This window comes from Pezoporus flaviventris, unplaced genomic scaffold, assembly GCF_033815535.1.
Source record: "Pezoporus flaviventris isolate CSIRO_AGI_PZ_B2104156 unplaced genomic scaffold, CSIRO_AGI_Pfla_v1 ptg000002l, whole genome shotgun sequence".
Lineage (NCBI taxonomy): Eukaryota > Metazoa > Chordata > Aves > Psittaciformes > Psittacidae > Pezoporus > Pezoporus flaviventris.
This window is the reverse complement of record NW_026892550.1, coordinates 22,465,001-22,487,709: the sequence shown is the minus strand read 5'-3', so window position 1 is coordinate 22,487,709 and position 22,709 is coordinate 22,465,001. Positions and strand designations below refer to the sequence as shown.

General features: G+C 37.7%; 1 protein-coding gene across 2 annotated transcripts in view; it reads right to left on the bottom strand.

The window, feature by feature from the left end:
• Nucleotides 1-22,709, bottom strand: part of TMEM33 (transmembrane protein 33) — a 129,909-nt gene that overhangs the window by 1,915 nt on the left and 105,285 nt on the right. Inside the window, exons 1-7 of one of the 2 annotated variants that reach the window (XM_061471661.1) lie at nt 6,617-6,700; nt 6,404-6,468; nt 5,199-5,293; nt 4,581-4,768; nt 3,584-3,651; nt 2,677-2,810; nt 776-859 (exon numbers count right to left, since the gene is read on the bottom strand). In XM_061471661.1, the coding sequence (XP_061327645.1) occupies nt 776-859; nt 2,677-2,810; nt 3,584-3,651; nt 4,581-4,768; nt 5,199-5,293; nt 6,404-6,468; nt 6,617-6,626 (644 nt within the window). In that variant the 5' untranslated portion in view covers nt 6,627-6,700. Of the gene's footprint in view, nt 1-775; nt 860-2,676; nt 2,811-3,583; nt 3,652-4,580; nt 4,769-5,198; nt 5,294-6,403; nt 6,469-6,616; nt 6,701-22,709 lie in introns of those variants that run through there. The other variant, XM_061471671.1, reaches the window with a different exon arrangement.

The window sequence follows — 22,709 nt, the reverse complement described above, 5'->3', positions numbered from 1 at the left end:
AAACAGTAGGGAATAGGAGGTGATGAAGTTTATGATTCTCAGACCCGTCTTTGCATACCATGGCAGCAGAAAACACTTTATTGGTTACTGTAGCAAACCATTTTCTAATAGAATAGTGATCAGACCGGAAAGTATGTTCACAAAACTTTATGCTATGCAACACTTGTAATAAGAAAGATTCCAAGAAAGCACTAACTTGAGTAAATCCTCATAGAAATATATATGGTTTCAGAGTTCAAAGCAATAGTATTGGCCTGACCAACTTTCAAACAAAATCAATAAGGCTCTATTTCAAGCACAGTAAACCTGACTCATGAATTACCTTACAATTAAGGTTACTAATGAATTATGTTCATTACCTAAAGGAGGTAATGAACCTGTTTAAGATCATCCACAGTTTGGTGGTTTTTTTCCTGTCAATGTAACACAAGTTCTTAAGTTCCTGTCAATGTATAGACTAACCCTTAGATAGGCCTGCCATCTAAAAATAAGGCTATCTTTCTGGTAAATGGCTGCAGAACAACTGAAAGATTTTGTTCTCCAAAGCATAGTTTTAATTACACAAGCATGTTCTGTAAGCTCCCATTCAAGGATGGGAAAAACGTTCAGTTACACAAAATAAATGGAACCCTGAACCAGCATCCAGGTGTATTCCACACTGTAATTGTAGAGACTTAGTATTATGAAGTATGCATTCATTTTAGAATTAAAAATTTCTGAATGCCTAAACACTATGCAGTTAAACATGAACTTCCAAAATCAGTTTAGTGCTTACCGACAGTATGGATTTCGCCGAGAAGAGTAGCGTAATGTAAGAAATCTGTAGTAAATGAATGGCTGGAGCAGACTCCCTTGCCCACTGAAAGAGAATACAGAAGTAGAGCTTAATACTGACCAAAAAAAAAAAAAAACAAACAAACAAAACCAACCCAACAACAAAAAAAAAAAAAACAAACGCAACAACAAACAAAACAGGGCTTTAGCTAGATTGAGTCACATTGGTTCAGGTTACATGTAACTGACAAGAAAAAGCACGTAACCATACACTTACAAAGACAGAAACTTACATTATAGAATAAAACTGCTCAAAGAAGCAGTTTAAAAAAGTGCTGTTCTTGTATGGATTTTACATTTAAGAAGTTTTGTATATGTTTCATTTCTGGCAGTGGGCAAAGGATTACAGAAGTGTGGTGACTGTTAAGTATTAAGAAAAGCTTGCTGGTCAAGGATAGAAACTGGTGGACATAAATAGTACAGTTACAGCAACTTTTGTCAGCTCTATTCATAGTGCTTTGAATATCTGAACCATATTTGTAGTATCTTTTGCAGAACATCTCAGAACAGGCAGGAGACTATTACAGATGTACTGAGACATTAATGGCAAGCTGATACCCGACTACTTCAGCTGCACTGAAATTAGGTTTTGGTATTTCACAAAGCTGCTGTTTCATGTGACAGTGCTGTAAAATAGTAGCATACAAATCATACACAGCAAAGCACAAAAGTACCGTGAGTTTAATTTTAATGACCGAAGTTTCTTTACATAATACAGTATAAAAAGCTATGAAGTTGAACATGACAGTTCAAGTAACTAGAGCTCCTTCAAGTATGAGCAGTGTCTTTAACCAGGGGGAAAAAAAAAGTAACAGAAGCCAGCTACACGAGGGGAGAAAGGAAATACTGCACCTGTAGAGTATCTACAAGCAATTTACTATGTTAAACCAGTTTAAAGAACAAATTCTCACAATAGCTGCATTTAACGATTTTATGATCTTCAAATTTGGTATATGATCTTTTATAAGCTTCAGTATCTACTAGATGACCTATCAAGTAGTAATACTTCACATACTAAATTCTCCAGAGAGCGAGGGAGGGAATAAAAAAATGTGCTCCTAAAGAGAAGCTTAAAGCACTTGAAAGTTTCAGATACTGGATACAAAGTGTATCTTTCAGTTAAGTGACCTTAAATGAAATTGAGTACTTCCAGGCTGAAGCATTGAAGTGTTCAGCAGACTTATCAAAAGATAAAGACAAATTACGCATTCTATCAACTTCCAAGAAGCATACTCCCCTTCCAAATATTAAAAGACAGATCATTATGCCTATATGACTTCAGAAGGATTCCAACACGCATATGCTCAAGATCCCCAAAATGAATTCAACATGCTGCAGAGCGGGTAAAACCAAATGGAATCAAAAATAGAAACAAGGTTCACTGGTCAGAAGTAACACAGGAAAGGACATAACCTACTCTTGCTTGCACACTTTTAGCAGAATTAAATACCATGCCACTTAAATTTCTAGAATCTGATAGTCAAAATTAAGACTTCACTTTTATTGAAGATCTTAATATTCCATTACACTGACCAAAATTAAACTTACCAAACAGTGCAGAAGAACACAAGTTACAGGCCTGAAAAACTCCGATTTGACACAACAATGTCACCCAGGCTATGAAAGGGAATGGTTTTTTTGGTGCCGAGTTATATCAGAGTGAACACTTTTGATTTCATGATTCACCAACTTGAAAAGTCTAGGAATCAAACAACTTAAATTCAAGCTTCGGTCAGCCAGAACCATACAAATGGAGATCTGTGACCCACAGAAAACTCAACTTCAAAAAGTAATCACGTGTAGAAAGTTTCTAATCCTGACAATATTTATGGTCATTCTTACCTGAACAGCATAAAAACTGTAGCTGGCATTAGGAAAATTTCATTGCAAGCAATGAATTTCAGAATATTCTGTTGATTAGCATTCAGTTTCTCCAAAATATTTCTCAGAAAGGGCAGGCTGCTTGAACTTCGTGCCTTTAAAGACAAAAAAAAATTAATGCCAGAAAACACACAAGTTACATCTATCTACTCTAGCACAAAGAAATCAAAATATTAACAATTATAATTTACAACTCATTTCAACAGTTTAAGACTAGATCCTTTAAAGGTATTGAGATTAGTATCCCAAAGAAAACTACCATAAACTTGGAGCCCCATAATTATATAGAGTTCAATGAAAAACATGAGGTGTTGCAATTCCCTCACCCACCCATTTTAGATTTAACTGCATAGAGAAGGCCACGAGCCTTGCTCTGCCCACCAGGAGGAAGTACCTATGGTAGCAAGATAGCCTAGCTAGGAACACAAGAAGCTGGGAGTTACATTAACTGCACAAAGCAGTTCATTCAGCAGAAAGGCCAACTGGCAAGTACTTTGCTTGCTATCCTCACCCTGCAGTTTGTTATTTTACTACTGAAATAGAACATTAAATTTCACAGACTATGTTTTAGCTCGAAAAGACATGTCTTAAGTTTCAACTTAACTGTTAAACTGCTTCTGTTCCCTTCAAAGAACAGCATTTGAAAAAAATAATTAGTGTCAACATATCACTGAGTTGTAACAGAAGGAGGGGGTAGGAAGGGCAACAGAAAAGATTTCTCAGATTCTCTGTGCTGAGATTCCATACTACAGTCTCACTCTAACTCCCCTAGTGTAGCTAAAGGAAACGACAGCTGCAACTCAAACCCACTTTTAAACCCCAAGAGTATCAGCAGTATGAATTGTATCATACATTATATCATACTTACATCAAGAACCTTCTTTGTATATGTAGCAGCATGAAGCAAAGAGAACAGCAGAACTGGAAAAATACTCACTGAAGCAAGCAATAAGGAAAATTATAGGCTGCACAAGCACTTAATTTCTCTGTCACATTATGCTAACACACAAGCCGTATCTTGATGGCCCTTCACAACAGGTTGGCTGGAATGACCTATACTGTGTTAAGACATGCATGTGTCTAATACCTATTATTTATAACTCTTCCCTTTTGCTTCTTACACCTCTTAGCTACACTTTATTAACTTCAAAACATGTGTGTATGCGAAAGTACAACATACACGAGCGCATTTCTACTGAAATGCATTCTTTCTGCATGAAAGACACAAAGGAGGTTATTACTTAAAATCTAACAAATACAAGTTGTCATAGTATTATTAAGAAATGCATTTCTTTACCAAAGAAAATGCAGTTGACAGACATCCAGATTATAGAGAGCAAGAACACAGACATTCCTCTGCCAGAGACATTAAAAGTAGGACATTTTTAAGAGTGGCACAAAGAAAAATCAGTTTTTGCATATGACCTTTGACAAGCCACAGAATCCTTTTTTGCAGACCCTGTTTAATAACTTATCTGAAAAAACTACTGCTTAATAATTCCTCTCTACATAATGCATGTCCTACTTACACCGAGGAATCGTGCATAAACCCTGTACTGGTAATAAAAGATAAAGTTGCCAACTTCTCAAAGTATCACTTGAGGCTGGTCATAAAATCCACCAAATTGAAGTCTCAGGAAAAAAAAAAAAAAACCTAAGTAGCCAGAGACTGCATTGCACTAGTTAGAGGTGATTAATCTGAACATGGATCAATTAACATAAGCCTCTCCCATTTTACATAGAGTATGTTCTATGAATAGCAAACACATTCTAGTTCAAACTAGTTTTTCAAATCATGGCACAAGTAATGAAGAGAATCAAGTTTAAGATGTTTAAAGACATTACCAGGATGACACAAAGGATACTTGTAACAGGGTAGGAATTCACAAAGATAAGAGAGTACAACAGGTAGTGGCAGCTGTCCTCCAGCAAAGCCTGGGCCAGAAACGCCCTGCTAAGCTGAAAATGGGGTAGCCTTTGGTGTAGTCGGAGGGCACTAGTGAGAGCATTTGCCAGCAAGGCACGCTGATAAAAGCTTGCTGCTTCATGCAACCTGCAAATCATCAGAGGAGATGTTACCATATAAACCAAGCCCCAGCTCAGAAGTCTTCCACTCTTGAGAATTGCATCACAATCGCATAATACCTGAAGTATTTCTATTATTGTATATAAGCACTGTTACCAAAATACAACTCAAAAACTGATAACACTGACTTACTGTAAGTGCCACAGGTAAAACAATTCAATATATTACTTCATCATTACACATGAAGACATCCATTTGCCACTCACTACTTTACAGCTGATCAACACATTTTCCAAACGCATCTAAAAGTGGTTTAAACCAATATAAACTCTGACAAAAAGTATCCAAGTAAGCTGAACAATAGAAATTTACCCTTACATTAAAAATAACTCTATAAAAAGGAGGTGCAGTTACTTCATAAATTATTAATGCAATTTTATAACATTACAATACATACCCTAGAAGAGGCAGGACAAATAAAGCTGAGCAGTAAACTGTGAACAAGCGGGAAATCCACATTGCTGTATCCAACTTGTTAGCCATCAGAAATTGCTACATTAAAAGAAAAAAAAACAACCCCACAGAAGTTGATATCCTAATATTTGCATACACTGAACATTCTTCCCTTCTGCAATAAACTGAAAGCCTGCCTCCAACTTTGAACAGAAACAAATCATAGCTTCAAGTGTTCTCTGATACTTGACTCATATAATGTTGCTAACATGAACAATAGGTAGTCTACCTCAGAACCACAGAGCTCCTTTATACACTACAAGCAAATATAGTAAGATCTTTTGTAGAAATAGTTCTACACAAACCACCCTCACCACACTGCCAGCTTCAAAAATGCTATTATGCAAGGTCTTTGGACCTCACCAACTTTTGCAATTATTGATTCAAGGTTCCTTTTAAAATATACTGCACACACCTATAACTAAATCCGCACAAATCTTACTGAAACAAAAAATGAAGGGGTCAGGCACAGTTGGCATAACTATGTCATAAGGAGTACAGCATCATTTTGGCCTACATATTCTTGGCCTCCAAAAAGCAGAAACCTTTTAACAGTAACCCAGCATCTCTCCTGTTGTTGAGCTCTCCTTAACGACAGCCCTCTCCACTCCTGATACAGTCTCCATATCAGAAAGGCTCTAATGAAACACAGCATGCTTTTGGCTATTCGGTGCCCAAGAGTCAAAGCATCAGCTTCCCTTCACCATAACGAGCTCAAGGGGATTTTTCCGAATTTGAACCTGCTTTTGAAGACTGCTCTTGTCCTCTGCATTCCTAGGGCAGGTTCAAAAATTGAAAATTAAAATTAAAATGACCAGAAATTACCCTAAGTAACCTGCAAGCGCCTTCATATCATTATCTCCTGTCCTGCTTGCACAATACAGCTACACGGAATTAGTTTTGAGAGAGACGTTTTCAAGAACGGCGGCGCAGCAACATCATGTTCTCCGCAAGTGAAAGGCTGTCCCACTGCTCGTCCAGGGCATACTCCGATTGGCGCAGGACCCTCCCGGCACCACAAGGGGTGCCCGCGCTGCTGGAGAAGCGCCGCGGCCGGCCCAGGGCCCTCATGCCCCCCGCAAGGGTCGGGCCGGCACCGCGACCCGCTCCATCCCCTCCCCAACAAAACCCTGGCCGGGGGCTCCTTACCACAGCTCCGCCACCGGCCCCGCCCGGCATGCGTCCATTCTGCGTGGAGTCCGCCATGGCCACACCTGCGTGGAGAGAAACGCCTCAGCTAGAGCTAGAGCTAGAGCTGGGACCGGAGCTGAGACGACCACGGCAGCCACAACCACCCCCACCCCTCAAACTGCCGACCCAGCCGCCCGCAACCCACCGGCAGCGCCACCAACGCACGCTCACCGGATACCATAAGGCGTCACTTCCAGCAAGCCGCGGGGCCTTCTGGGCAATGTAGGCCCGGCTTGGAGACGTTCTCAACAGCGCCTGCCGACGTCCCGCGGGCTGAGTGGGAGGTGGCTCGGGAGCGGTCCCGTGGAGGGCCCGGGAGTGCGTCTACCTGGGCGAAGCCGCTGAGGAGGAGGCCCGACCCGGCCCTTGCTGCGGCGCAGCGCCTTGCGAGCACTGCTCCTGGGCTGGCCTCGGCACTGGGTCCTCTATTATGTGAAAGGGGAAAACAAGCGCTGTGTGCCCAGACATGCATACTGCAAGTGATACTACATTAGCATGTAGCAGCTTTGACATAAGTTTCTGAAATCATTGGGGAATAATCATTAACACTAAAGCCAGGGAGCTTTAATCAAGTACAGATACATCAGCAACATTGTACAATGTCTGAGTTGGATAGCATGAAGCAGAAGCTCCCTGCTCACTCTGCAACATGTAACATAGGCTATTTACAAGGTCTGGAAAAGCGTTAATTCATATAATAATTCAATTATAGAATTATATAATAGTTTGGGTTGGAAGGGAACTTAAAGCTCATCTAGTTCCAACCCCCTTCCATGGGCAGGGACACCTCACACTAGACCATGTTGCCCAAGGCTCTGTCCAAACTGGCCTTGAACGCTACCAGAAATGGGGCATCCACAACTCCTGCAGGCAACCTGTTCCAGTGGTCACCACCCTCACAGTAAAGACCTTCTTCTCAGTATCTAATTTAAATCTACCTTCATCTAGTTTAAAGCCCTTCTGGTATACAGCCTTTTCTGATCCTTAATACTGATTTTTTTGTTTTAATGACCTGTGCCAGATAGCTACGTGAGCATGTTTTCGTTCTGAGGTGGAAGTCTTTAAATCTAGTATAACTTGGCTGAAGTGGTATCGAAGTAAAGGAAAACAGACTGTGGGCCTCAAGACTGAGACCTTAGACTTTTAGCTCTTGTAGCTTCATGTGGTTTGTACGCAGGGGTTTCTCTCAAGGACGTGCAGCAGATTCCCCCTTCTGGCAGCAAGGGTTCCAGGGTAGCAAGCCATCTGCTCCAGTTCCTAATAATTCCCAGATAACTTCAGCTACTCTGGAGCAGCAAAAAAGACAGTTTTATGACCAAAGATGTTGGAATCAACATCCACAATCACCCTCATTTCTGACTTGTAGTGATTAAACGTGAAGATTGGTGGGAAGAGAGTCGGGAAGACATCGGGAGAGTGAATGTGTAATGATGTTGAAGGGGAGGGAGCAAAAGAAGAGTCAGCTGAAAGGGATTGTAATAGCATAACAATTACACGTAAATTAAGCCTTTCAGCGAGTTAACGCTTTTGAAATTGAAGATGCAGAAACTGCTTTTCCAATTCCTTTCCCAGCCACTCATCACTCACTAAAGTGGCTGCGAAGTAGGTGTAAGAACTACCCGCTGTTTTGGGAGCATTTTTTCTACAGGTTGAGGAGACTCGAGTAAAAAGCTCTATAGAATTGGGACTCTCTGTGTGTCTGCTGCGTGTTATCAAATGTGCAATAAAACTGACAAAACATTTATGCTAAACAAAAATTAAGGCTTTGCATATATATATATATAATTTACTTTGTAATTTAAGTTTAATCATTACCAGATTATTTTATTATAAAAATAAAATATTAATATGTCCACAAGATTTATCTAGATGCAACTGAAATGCGTAAATACACATTAAAGACCAGATGTTTGAGACTGCCAAACTGGAATGTCACAAGCAAAAAAAATTGATCAATCTTCACGATTATGTATTTTTAAACAGACCTAAGTTGGCAAATCCATGTCTTTATCAGGAATGCTCATTCATTTCTTAACATTTGTAATTAAGGAAGGACTGAATACATACACATGCAATGCATTGATTTCTAGAGTCTGGTTTGCTATCTGTCAGTCATAACATTTAAGTTTGTATTTCCTTTTAGCAAAATTGTCTTTCACGTATTTCCCTTAATTTCATTTAAATAGAATGCTTTATGCCCAAAAAGTTAATGGTTTAAAAGGTGCTTACTTTAGAAAATTTAATACAGAACATCATACTTGGTCCTTTGCAGCCATAAAGTCCCCTTTGGTTTATATCAATTTTTCCTTTCCAGACTTTTCCCTTCACCTTTTTTCTTCATCTGTTGTCAGTTTTTGTTTGATATAGTCTCTTCTATTGAGCAGTTCAGACCACGCTACTGTTCACTTTAACTTTAGAGAAGACGTTAAATTATATCTTAAGAAATCAAGTGTCAGCTATTAGCTTCTCCCTTTCCCAATTCTCCTCTGCTATAATATTGCTGATTGAGCAGAGAGAAGGAGCAGAAATTGATTCCCGTGTTATTAATAATTTGGTTTCCAACAGTCGTAAGGGGATTCTTCTGGACCATCAAGGCACCAGTTTGCTTTCGTAGATGACTGATAGTTCAGATGTTTAGAAGAATATCAGTGTAATTGCTGAGGACTTATGTACCTCATTAGCAACGTAGTCCCATTTCTCCTTTTTGGCAGTCCAACAAGATCAGCACAAACATATCTGAAACTGTAACTAACACATCTCTGTTTCCCCCCCCCGGAAATTTAATAAGGCTATCAGAGAATTATTGGCAGTAACAATATTGGGATCAGTTCTCTCTTAATTTAAAAAATGATGAATGCAAAGGGATATATTTTGACCTTTTGGGCCCAAATGTATACACCTACTTCCACCTGTACTAGTACAACCCGCTTTGAAGTTTTAGGGAGAAAAAAAACAAAACAACCCAAACATAAAACACCTTAGTATGTCTGTAAAAAAATTAACCTGTTTTAGAAATATAGGAAACGAAATAGGCAATGCTTTCAGTTTTTTAGCTCTGTCTGAGATTCTCCAGACACAGTGCAAGTTTACTAATGCTCACAACATCACTATTAGTTAGACGTACAAAGAAGGTTTTGGGTAAAAACAAGGTTAGTAATTTGATTGTAGGCACACAAGCAGTACTGTAGCTGGGCTGGAAATGGAATCCACAACTCCAGAGTCCCCACTGCTGCTTTCCTTCTTATTCACTATGTGTTTTCAGGTGAAATCATATGCAAAACTTCGTATGTAATTTGAAGCCAGTTTTACTATCTGAAAAAGAAGGAGGCTTTTATGGTGTTTCAGACTAATTACTGAAAACATCATTACAGACACTATGGAAATATTTTATAAACAACAATTATTATTAAACAAATCTTGACAGCCAAAATAAATATTTTCTAGGACCAGTATTTTGCATTATGGGTTGTTTTAAATTTGAACTTTTTTTTTGTCTTTTTAATAGCATCACCATGAGAAGCATGAAATCTTTTGTAGTGTCTGGTGGCCTCACTTCTCAATCATTTTAAGAGAAGCTGATGTAATATTGTTTAGGTGGTGTTCACCACCTTGCAGCATGGAGCACTTGAGGTTTAGATAATGATATATCTATTTTGTCTTTCTTGATTTGAAAGAAGATACTGTTGCTAACATCTTTATACAGTTTTCATTTTTTCGAATAAAAAAGAGAACATTCCTCCAAGGTCGATAGTATTGCAGTTCCTCAGAGCCAAACTAGCTCCATTATTTGTATCAGTAGTGTATAACGCAAAGCTAAAATAAGTTTTTATGCAAAGTTTAATGAACAATTTGGCTCTTGTTTGTGGTTATCTCAAGTTGGCTGTCCAAATCTCAAGAAACAATAAAGGACATCGGGTCAATGCCCATTACATTTTTCAGAAAAAGAAACAGAAGTCTTCTGTCTCTCTCTACCAGATTTTTTTGTGTGTATGTGATTTTTGCTCAATGGTGTGTAGCAATATCAAACATGGTCTTCTTTCTTTGCCCTCACAGCTGGAATTTCCATTTACTCACCCTTCCTGGAAGGATTACCCCTTTTAATCACTGAGTGCCTGCCAAAACAGTGAAAAAAAGAAACTACAACCTTTTAGAGAATGTGCAAAATAGGAAGATATTCCTTGCAGTTGCTTTTTGTGTCAGCATTTTCGTAACTTTCAGCAGTTTGGTCTATCTCTGTGTTATTAAGACACAGAAGCCACAAGTGTAAGCTTAAGATGATAAAAAGAACTATGATAAATTTATACATATCTTTTTAAAGATTGGTGGTATGGCACAAGGCTTGGCATATGTTTGAATCAGAGAGCAGCCTTACCAATGTATTTTATTTGCAATGTCCAAGCCACTGAGGACATTAAAAATTTTGGAAACACAAGAATAGAAAGAAATATGGACAAATATTCTTTTAATGAATGGAAAGAAATATGGGCAAGTGTTCTTTTAACAAATGCAAGAAAGGTCAGAAAGATTTTAGAATTCTGCAGCAAGAGACCATATCAACAAATGGAGGAACTTAGTGAATTATAAAATTTTCAACTACCTGTACTGCCTTATTAGAAATACTGCAGCAAGAAAGATTGATAAGCATCCTCTTGCAAGCTTGAAGAAGTATCTGACAGTGTATGGATCAATACTGAACACTCTACTGAGCTTGTTGGTAAAAGGCTCATTTTCTCTTATAATTGCAGGCTATAGTGAGGTTATAAAAAGAGGACAAGAGTCAAAATCCCAAAGGTGTGAGCTTTCCCAAGGAGAAGTTCAGTGTGCGATGCAGAGAATGTTAGCCGTATGTATGTATAGAAGCGTGCAAAGAAATATTCCCTTTCTGAAACACTGCCTGTTACACATGAACTGAGAAAAAACCACAGTTTGGCAAGGGTAACACTTGACATGGTACTGCACTAATTACTGGAGACTAATAACTTTGTAATTTCTGGTCCAGTCTTTTTCAGCAGAATTATTCATGAACAGGGTTACATTGCTGGCACTCATTCAGCATAACAGCTGTTTGCAGATAAATAATTAGGAGTACAGGCTGAATGAAAATGAACCACCAAGAAATTTCCTGCTTTTATTGGAAGATGACACAAGCCAAAGGCTTCCTCTGATGTAAGAGTACCAGGCACAATGTGGGGAATTCCACCTCGTTCACATACAAAACTTTTCTCACAACTACAGCAAAGTGTGAGCGGCACATATTTTGTTCTCTGCGCCTCTGAAGTTGCCTCTAGTTTCAGCCACAAGCATCTTTAGATGTTTGTTCATGTCTGTCAGTATTGTCTGCACTCTTAAGATCATTACAAAAGTACTTAGACAGTAAATATTTTACAAGTATATATAGAAATCCTTATTAAAATTAGAGGAGGCTTCAGAGAGAAGCTTTGATTTTGGGCAGTTTTTACACAAACCAGTAGGTCTTCGTAACCATGGTAGGTTCCAGTGGTCTCATTTATTACATTACATGTATTATTGTTGATCTTTTACCACATACCTCAGGTGCTGAATTTTCAAAAGGGCTTTATAGTACAATAAACTCTGAAATCAGTAACTTTCTGTATTCTTTGTGTAGTCCCGTACAGAAGTTCAGTCACAGAAAACTGAATGGATGATTACATGTTAGGGATATGTGGAAATATTTTTAACTTTTGATATTTGATATTAATTTGTTTAAATACAGTGGACTGACATGTCTTCTGTAGACATTTTATTGCTTTTTTTTTTTTTTGAGGTATATTTACTTGGTGTTTATTCATTCACATCATATCCAAATCCAAAAATAGGAGGGAAATGTTCCAAGGTTTCCAGTTAGGTAATTAATCCCTCTATTTCTTATTTTATTCTGAATAATTTCATTAGACTAATCTACATTTATAATAATTTCCAAAAAAAAATATATGCATATTTTATCCAACTAGGTTTTGTGGCCACTGATAATCAATAAAAGCTTAGAACTTAGAAAAGATAAAGAATACATGAAAAGACAATCAGGTTAATTAGATTTGTCCTTCCTAACAGTCATAGGTAAAGTCCATCCATTTAAATCTGATCTAATCATGTGCTGAAGTGGCGTGAAATTCAATGAAATCAAGCTGACCGTATCCTGGAAAATGTTCTTACTGAGATATAAAAATCCTCAAGGATACCAATTAGTCTACTGGTAAGTCAAGGATAAGTTTCTTACTCAGTCATAATGCTTCCGATTTATATATTGACCACAATGACTGGTAATGGAAGTGTATCCTTTGAGGCTCATAACTTCTTATTGAATTCAGCCTTCCATGTTATGACTTTTGCAGAAAAGAGCTATCTTACATTTCTTCTTTGTCAGTCTTTGGTTGCTTATATATAGCCACTAGTAATTACTTTATTAGGAAGGTAAAATACAGGGGAGTTAGGGTTCAAGGGAAATATCTGACATTATAGAAAAGAACTTGTAAGCAGTCTAGAGTTGGTCACAAGTAAAATGAAGAGTTAAATGAGAGCAAGATTATTGACATGGATGACAGCTTCTTAAGTATAATGGTAAATGGTGCATCAGTCAATGGCATGGGAAGAGAAGCACAGGGAATTCAGGGCATGTCTGTAGAAAACTGTCTTCACTTCACTGAGGTTTAATGTGACTTTTGGTGAGTTGTACCATTTATTCTGGATAATAGAAATTTTTACGAGTTACACATTTTTGAAAACTAAACAAATGTCCTTGATTTAATTTTCCTAATCAAAGATAAAATAGAGATTAAAAAAAAAAAATCTTTGTCATAAATAATATTACCTTACAGTTTGTCCAAGACCAGCATGAAACGTTCTTGACTGGCACCTTTGTTTTAATCTTCATGGATGACAGTAGGGAGAAGGTCTTTATTAAAAGCCTTCAGATATTAAAAAGTCTGACAAACTTTCATGTGATTCCTTCAGAATCATTTGCATAAAAAAAAATGTGCAGGTGTAAAATTTAAAGTACTTCTGACACAAGCCAGAAAAAAGTTCTGGAAGTTCACCTAATACAAGAAAATTCAGTGACTTTGTGGGTGATTGATATCCTAGGAAAGGGAAACAGAAAAGGCTGTGTTCCCTTACAGAAAAGGGAACACAGCCAGTGCTCAGTATAATTCCTCTAATAGCACACTAGGGAGGCAGAAGCTGAGAAGATATCCTCAGCAGGTATAGTTGGGTTGAGTAAGGTAGGAAAGATATGATGATGTTTGGCCACTGTCATTCATGTCAGGGATTTTAAGCAGCATTCTAGCATTAAGACCTGCAGGGTGGAAAACTAAAATAGGAAAAATTAAAAGGGAAGGGTGTAATTTGCACACTACTCTTAGCAAAGTAGAAAAAAAAAAAAAAAAACAAACAGAAAAATTGAGATATTAAAATAGACAAAAGAACATCAACTGGGAGAAAGTTGGAGTGTAAGGAGAACAGTGTAGCAGGTAGTGGGCTTAGAGTCAGGAATGTGTTTGAGAAATGGAAGATGGACAATAAGAAATGAGAGAATAATTTCCACGCAGCAGTGTATTGTTCAGAGGTAGTGGAATCAGTATCCTTGGGGGTTTTCAAGTCTCAGCTATGCTCATTCTTCAAGGGAGAGGCTAGACCATGTGGCCCCTGAGATCCCTTCCAATCATTATCTGTATGATCTGTGAAAAGTGAGTGTCTTAAGCAGCAAAAATGAAGAAACTGGGACAACCAGTGATAGGTGTGACATCCACCATTTTCAGGATAACAAATACATGATGGAATAGAAGGCATGGTTGTTATAGGGTACTGAAGGATAAGGCTTTTAAGGATTCATAGAAATTAAAGTGATGAGTAACAGTGAAGTTAATAACAGAATAAATGTTCTCAGGAATTTCATCATTATGAAAAATGTTGGTTTCTCAGATACAGATGAGAGAAGTCAGGTTATTTGTAACCATACAGTGCAGCTATTTTGAAGCGTTATAGCTCACTTCCTCATCAATACTGCATCAACAAGCTGAGCTGCTACATCAATCTTGGGTTTGGAAATAATAAAAATATTGTACGATACCCATTTCTTGAAAATAACCCTGGACTGAGCAATTGCAAGTTGATATGGTTTAAAAAAATAATTAAAGAGTAAACAGAAGATATTTGTCTAAGCTTTTTATATTTTCCAAGAATATCCATCAATAAAGTAAATGTTTAATGAGGTTATCTGCACAGATGAATTTAAGTGAAGGTGAAATAAGAAAATAAAAATTATATATGCTATAGCAGGATGTCTCTAATTCCATCCTTAGTCTCTTAAAAATGCCAGGAGGAAAATAATCTCAGTTTTAGGAAGTTTAGGCTGCTGGAGGAGAAGACAGAGAGGTTGCTACTGTTGCCACCACTGCCACATAGATCTGCATTGATACATGCTGGAGAAATAAATAGATGCTATTTCTTAATGTAACATTCAATTCAAAATAAAATAATTAATTTGTAAATCAGGTGAAAGTCAGTATCTGTTTATGAAAGGTATCAAATTGAGTTGGTTTTCTATAAAAAGGAAATGTAGTTGATTTTAGCCATCTCACCAGTTAAACAAATGGCATGGTGCTACATGGCACTGCTATTGGAAATGGAGAAGGGTGATAGAGGTAAGTAAGAAACTGGCTCTGGCAAAGATGACAGATTGAAAGGGAAACACTGGTGGGTACTTACTAATGTAGGTCCTTAAAGATAAATTGCAAGACTGTTCTTGTTCGTTAAGCTCATGACTGCATTATAGCATAGGTATTAGTATGGAGATAGGGTTATCTGCAGTGTTGCAAAGATCGGAGGCATCTTCAAGAAATATAGATTGCTTTATCATGCAGGATAAATCTGGATGTCTTTAAGGGCTTGAGAAATAGAAACAAGATCAAATTCAGTAGTACTAAATGCAAAATCAGAACCATTTGGTCTCAAGAAAACTGCTAATGCAAAGAAGCAACATCTAGCATTAACCTAGGTGGAGCTGGAGTTACCAGTCTGCCAAAGCATGGATAGGAGAGCTGTAAGAATGATAGGTAATGTGAAGGATAAACGTGATCCTCTGGGCAATAAGAAGAAATAGGGAAATATTATTGTGATTGTATGTGGCACAAATGAAACCTCATCTAGAACACACTATATGGTTCTGGCAGCAGAAGTTCAAGAATAAGGAACTGAGACAGAAGTATGGAGAGTTGTATTCTTCAGGGGAATAGCTGATTTTGAGAGAAGATAAAAGATGCTCTGTGTTTGTTAGGTAACAACAGGACAGGCATGCAATTAGTTAAGTTGAAGTTGATAAATGCTATTCATGTATTTAGAGTAGAAAGAAGAAGCAGGCTCCCAACCAGGCAATCAGAATCTGCAACAGCCTTTCAGTGAGCACAGTGGAATTAAAACATCTAAATATTCTTAAAATGCAGTTTAGTAAGTTTATGCAGCTTGACAACACTGATGGTCCCTCATGGGATGTTAAAGAAAAATTCTCTTTGAATCATCCTTAAAGAGTTTCAGTTAAGTTTATCCATTTGTTGGGAAGCATGAAACAGCATCAGACATGATTGTTTTGGTTTAAAGGAGACTGTGTGCATATCCACAAAATGAAGAAGTTTTCAGTGGTTACTGTTTACTGCATCCCTTGAATCTGTGGCTATTTTAATTTTTATCTGAAAAAAAAACTGATAGTGCTGATACATTAAAATTCCAAATAATTATAAATTTTTTAGAGAAAAAATGTTTCTCCATCATAAGTTTTTATTCAAACAGATGGAAAATAAATTCTTGTGTGCTTTTTTTTTTTTAATAATCTCAAAGCAAAAGTGTGCTCTGCAGTTTCTGAGGGAAAACCTTTTTGTGAGACATCTGGAAAAAAGCCTCTCTGAGATTCTGCGACTAAAATGAGATGCCATAGTCAGATGGGTAAAATTTCCCTAAAACCTTGCCCCCACTTTGGAGCTGAAAACGAAAGCCTCTTGGAAGTGTTTACAATACAAATCATCAGGCAGAAGAAAAGTCTGTCAGTGCTGTCTCCCAGCACAAGGTAAAATCTTGGCAGTCATCTGAATTTCCAAACACCTGTTTCTCCAACTTCATTGAATCTTTTCAAAGGTAATGTCCCAGTCTTTGTCCTCCTTTTTGGACTTATTTTGGGCACCACCCAAGCCAAGCAAGCTAGAACTTTGTTCACCAGCTGTGATCCCAAGATCAGCCTTTCTGCAGTGCCATGGGGAGTATAGCTAAGCTAGAAGCCTGAAATTTGAAGAGAGCAGGTCATGGAGCTTGGCCTCTTGAAATCTGCAAAAAGGTGTGGTCAGGGCACCAATTATTCACCCAGTTAACATGGTACAAACTTCCTGGAGTTGTCTATGGCCAAGATAAGGATGCTGTTAGAACTGCATAGCAACATGATAAACAGTAACAGGTCTGACTGCCCAATTAACTACAGTCCCATGTAAAACCTGCTTCCTCAAGAATATTTTCTAGTGCACCTGCTTTTATGAAGACCTGGGCTTAAAAGAAATAAATAAAAATAATTTTCCAGAACAAATATGAATATTGATAACATTTGCTAGTGACCTTACTGTCCTATATAAGGACACTTCTAACTATTCAATGTGAGCAGACTATTTTACAACACTTTTAAATCAGAGGTGCCTCAGGCATAAATCAAAAAATTTAGTTCTTTTCACCTGTGAGAATCATCTCATGAAATAAACTAAAACGTGTCAGTCAAATATGTATTTGTCTTGGCTTTGCATAGTACTTATCAGAGGATTTATTACTTAGCAATAAAATTGGAAAACAATAATTCAAAAGTGAAATGCAGATGAGTTAAAAAATAATATAAATAAGAACATATAGATCTGTCTTCTGATTCAATTAGAACTTCTAATTCATATTAGATTTATGACTAAATCATCAAATTAATGCATTTCTATTCCTTAAGTATTTTTGCCCTCAATTCAAGCATATTTTAAAACAGACATTCAATACATGGGGGAAAAAATAGCATAAGAGAATTAACAGCTTTTTGTCCTCTGTACTTGGTCAAATACATGCTCATCATGAGGACACAAATATATTTTAGATCCTTTTAATGGGATGATATGCTGTGATATGCTGTGTACCTGTGCATGGCCCAGAGAACAGATGAAATGCTGCAGAATAGATAAAAATGAGAATGGAGGACAAAATAGTAGCTAAAGGGAAAGGCATGATTAGTGATCAAATATATTATGTTATGCCAAAAGAATGAGCTGTGGTTTCTCATCTCTTCAGAAGATATCTTGCTCTACAAGAGATAGCAAGTTCAGAAGACAGATCTGTTTTCATTATGTCCCTGTCAGTGCTGAAAAACCTCATGATTGATCCTTTGTGATAAGGACATCATATCAGATGCAGTTCAAGTCTTCCACTAAACTCCAGTGAATAAACAAACTGGGGAGCATAACCTCAATAACAAATCAAATCGCTAGTAAACTTATTTCTAAAACTCATCTTGGAATTCTGGAGTTAGTAAGACCTCTTACATAGTAAACGGGTGAAGAAGCTCGGGCAAATTTCCTGTTTCTGCAGTTTTCTCGGGGCTAGATTTAATGAAGATTTAGAGCATTAAAATCTGATAATTTGTATTCCATGTGTACTGGAGTAGTAACTTCCTACCATGCCTTTCAAGTAAGTTTGTTCATGTTAGCATATATTTCTAATTGCTCAGGACCTGGATTGTGTCTACTCATTGTTCTTGAAAACTAAACAGGACACTACATCTCTATTTTTTTCAATAAACACTTGCAAGTGTGCTTAACTGGGTTGATATGACCCCACTCATGTCAGCCAGGGCCTCAGACTGCAAAAGCCCAGGAAGAAAAGGGGAAAAAAGACTTCTTTTAATCTGAGGAAGTGCAGCCTTCAGCAAAGTCTCAAAAGCCTCATTTGAGGCCTTTCAAGGTGGTGATAACAAAATCAGTAAAGTACAGAATGGTGATGATCACAAAACAGTAGTGGTAAGTTCTGTTCATAATTTCTTGTATAATTATCGCATAAAATTTCATTGGAGAACCTGGCACTATGATTCTTCTTGTTTAAAGTATAAACTGATCTAACACTGCAAAAAGGTCACTGGAAATGAATAGTGAATAATATTTGACAAGAAGGGTAGTTAGGAGAAGTATTTAATATATTGAAGGAGTTTTTCAGTGGTGTTGGCATCTGAGTATTTCTGGCATTTGCAAATGTAGAATTGCATGATATCTTGAAGGAATGGTATTTCTCAAAGAACAGCGAAGTTTACTAGGAACCAGAAATAGTGTGGGGGGATTTCTTCTTAAACTCTTAAGAGGACTGTCATGCTATTTATCTATTATTTTGAAAATGGAACACTCATGCCATCTAATCACGACTTCCTTGGATTCTGAAAGACCAATAAAAGGGGCACATTGATACCCAGTGAATAGAAATACAGTGTTGCATTTTGGACTTTATCTGTTCTGTGCGTTCTTTATATTCAACCGATAATATTCGAAGATTGTTTTCATGAACCTAGCTTGTTCTGTCACTAGTCATCTCATTTTATTCTGCTCTGGAGATCAGTGTGAATAGTTTTTCTTTCCTATGTGAGTACTGAGTATTAAGCCATCTCATTTGAGAAATACTTTAAACAATGTCTACTGTATTTATTAGTTATACATAAATAGAGATAGTGCTTCAATTTCTACCAGCTGCTAAAAGCTTTTTCAGTAATGCTATCAGCTGAGATCAGCTTGCATAAAGGCATTAACATCTGCTATCAAAATAGAGCTTTATTTTATAAAGAATAAACCTCCTAAGGCTAATACCAAACCATCAAGTGACTTGGGATTGATCTTTGGTTAGATCTTGCCTCCAGAGACTGACTGTGAAATCTTGTTTTAAAATCATAAGTGAAAATCAGTTTAGTGGTTTCATACTTGTCCCTTGTAGATATTTGTCTAGGTAACAAAATCACCACACAGTTCAGTGTGTTTATCAGTCTAAAAGTAAAAGCAACTACAAAAGACAAATATTTTTCTAGGTGAAATAGAGTTTGAGTTACACTCTAAACTACAGCAAGAACCCATGGATGAGGAAACTCAATTTCTCTCCTTTTGTGGTACTGATGTCATTAGATGAGCATATATGACAGCACCCCTGTGCCTTAGTATCACAGCTGTTAATGAGGCTGCTGAAACACATTCTAACAAAATGCCATGACAGTCTTAATTCAAAGACCTACCTGCAAAGATCCTTTTTCTGCCTATTTAGGAAAGTCACAGACTCCTGGCCACTCTCTGCAGTCCATCCCACATACTCATCCAGCAGTCCCTAAGTAAGATTGTGTTGAAGATATTATGTGCACCTTGAACCAGGATCGAAAATATAAATATGAATGATACAGATTCATGTGATAGTTTTACACTATCATTTCTCATTGCATCAGAAATTGAGGGGGCATTTAAACTGTTTAATAAATAGATTCAGAAAATTAAGCATCTGTGGTAGTTGATCCACACTCCTTTGTTTCTTGTTTTTGCTTTAGGTTGCTCCATTAACTTCCTCCAAAGTGAATGTGTAAAGGATCCAGAAAGCAGTGTGAACATAAGTTGTTTGGTCATTTGGACTTAGTCATACTGCTTAATCCATTCTGATTTAGCAGTATAGACTACCTAGCCCGTGAGTTATCAATGAGACTAATACACAGGCACCTTCTGACTAATCTTGGGCAAACATGGCTCTTGCCCATTACTGAAACTAAGAAGCTGTAGTGATAATACAAACCCTGTATTCTGGCCGTTTTTCTCCATGGCTATGTCATGCATACGGCTCAGAGTGGCTTTATCAAGGGAACATTTTAACTGGGGACATCAACTCTATCAACTCTACACAGCTCCTGTTGGTTTTGAAAGAAATTTCCCAGCATAAGAGAAATTTCCTGTGTAAGATCCAAATTGCTCTAGATCCTAATAATTACTGTACTAATTAAAGCTTTTCCTGCTGCAAGATTTTTTTTTTTTTTTCGACAGCTATAACAAATGAAATCTTATTCATACTCTAAACTCTGATTCCATCAGAATGGAATTAGTTTCTCCTGGATGTTTGACTGCATGGTAGGAAATTCTTTGGTCCAGGGTTTTTACCTAATAACCTTTCAAAAGGGACTAAAAATGAGACAATCAGGATAAGAAGAAATTTTTCCTTTCTGGTGCTTATAAAAGGCTGTATGAGAAAATTACTGTCAACATAAGTAAATTAAACGGGCCAGGGTCTTCTCTGGGTGTATGTATAAAATATACAAACCCTGCCTCTATACTCTGCCAGGGCTATTTATTAGTAACAGTGACAGGTACATATTTTCCCCAAAAATGATGTCCATCCTTGGAAATGGGCTAAAACCCTGCCAACAAGCACTACAACAATTGAATAGGTATGGGCAAATACAGGCCACTTAGCTAGAAAAATTATTCAAAATGTTACTCAAAACCAAATAAAATCACAGGCAATTACAGTCTTTAATCCTTGCCATTAGTCTGGCTATCGCCGCACACAAAGACCAGCCATATCCTGCCATCAAGCTGTCCACAAGCTCTTTTTACCAGAGAAAAACAGACATATGATCAGATATATTTTCCTAAAATGCCGCACAGTACACAGCCATGTAATTGCATTATACTGCTGGTCCTGACTGTAAGCAATGAACCTGGCAAGGCAGGGTTCTGGGCTAACTGTCCTAATGGGCCATTTCAGTTGTTTGTTTACAATAAAAAAAAACCTTCTGCATTGTATACCAAGATTTAAGGTCCTTAGAGAAAGTTGTTAAGCTCAATATATTTGTAGTCTGTTCTAGCAGCAGCAAACTTACTGTAACAGGAAATGTTGAAAGAAAAGTGGGATACTTTAGTCTTAGTTTCCAAATATTTCCATAGTTCCCTTCAAGATGTCTGTTTGTAACATACTACTGAATGTTGCTGGGATAGATGCTGTGAGTGGCGAGGGTAGGAGAGGCCTGTATTTTAATTAAAAGTATGCATGATTCAACCTTTTCATTTATTGTTGGCATATAGATAATGACTGGGTTAACAGTTTTTTTCTTTTCTGGATGGTTAAGTGAGTATTATTCTGCAAACTGGGGAATATACAGTCTATTAAGTATCATCAGCCTCTGCAGAGAAGGGTGCTACAGGGTACCAGTGACTAGATTATCAGCTTTTAACAGCTCCTGAAGGAGTCCCTGAAAACAGGCTGAGATTAAACTGGGGAAAGGAACCTGCAGATAAAAGTCTGCAATGCAATATGGTGGAGGTGTGAAGCAGGAGTGCTCTGCACTCCATCACCAGACCCTGCTTCTTGGGAAAATAAGGTGGGGAGATAGATACCTAATTTTCAAGTAACAGTTGTGGTCAGCTGGGAGGTACACACCAGCAGAGAGGAGGTCCTGAAATGCTGATAAACAGATTTATATGCCTGGAGAAAATGCAGTTATCTGTATGTTTTAGGTACTTCAGCAGTTTTTGTGGGAGCAACACATGTTCTGGGTCACATTGAGGGGAGGCCACTGTAGTGTTTCTCCCTTCCTGTAAACCATGGTGTTTGTGGATCAGAGAAGGGTCTTGAGGATTGCTCTCGTGCCCAAAAGTATGTCTGCACTTAGTACAGTGCCATAAAAGATACTTGTAAAAAAGGTAATTCAAATCAGAAGATGTTGTAAAGCTCTCTGAGAAGACTAAATTAGCCAAAGTGAAATGTGTTCATTTACAGGTTGCTCGGGTGTCACCATACAGCATTCCACCATTCATCTATGTAACCTAGATTTCAGCCAAATGCTGCTTTTAATGCAGGAGTCATGGAGTGCAGTCTGTAGCCTCAGAACAGAAAAACTGAGGGTCTTCCCTGCTGAAAACCGAGGCTGTAGGAGCAGCACAATGTGTGGTATTAGAGAAACTGAACACTATAGGCATCATGAAGAGCCTGGGTGGCGAGATTGAGAAGTTACATGATGCTCAGTAAAGTCTTCATAGAGGAACAGCAACCTGCAGAAATGGACACTCGTGCCTCCTCAGTAGGCTTATCTAGTGAGTATTTAATATGATGATAGAACGCTTTCAATGTTCCATTTTAAATGTTAAATCAAATGATGGGGTTTTGTTCTAAATACTGCACCTTCACTGTTACTGGCTGACCTTGTTGTCTATTCTGGTAGAACAAGATGTTTTTTAAA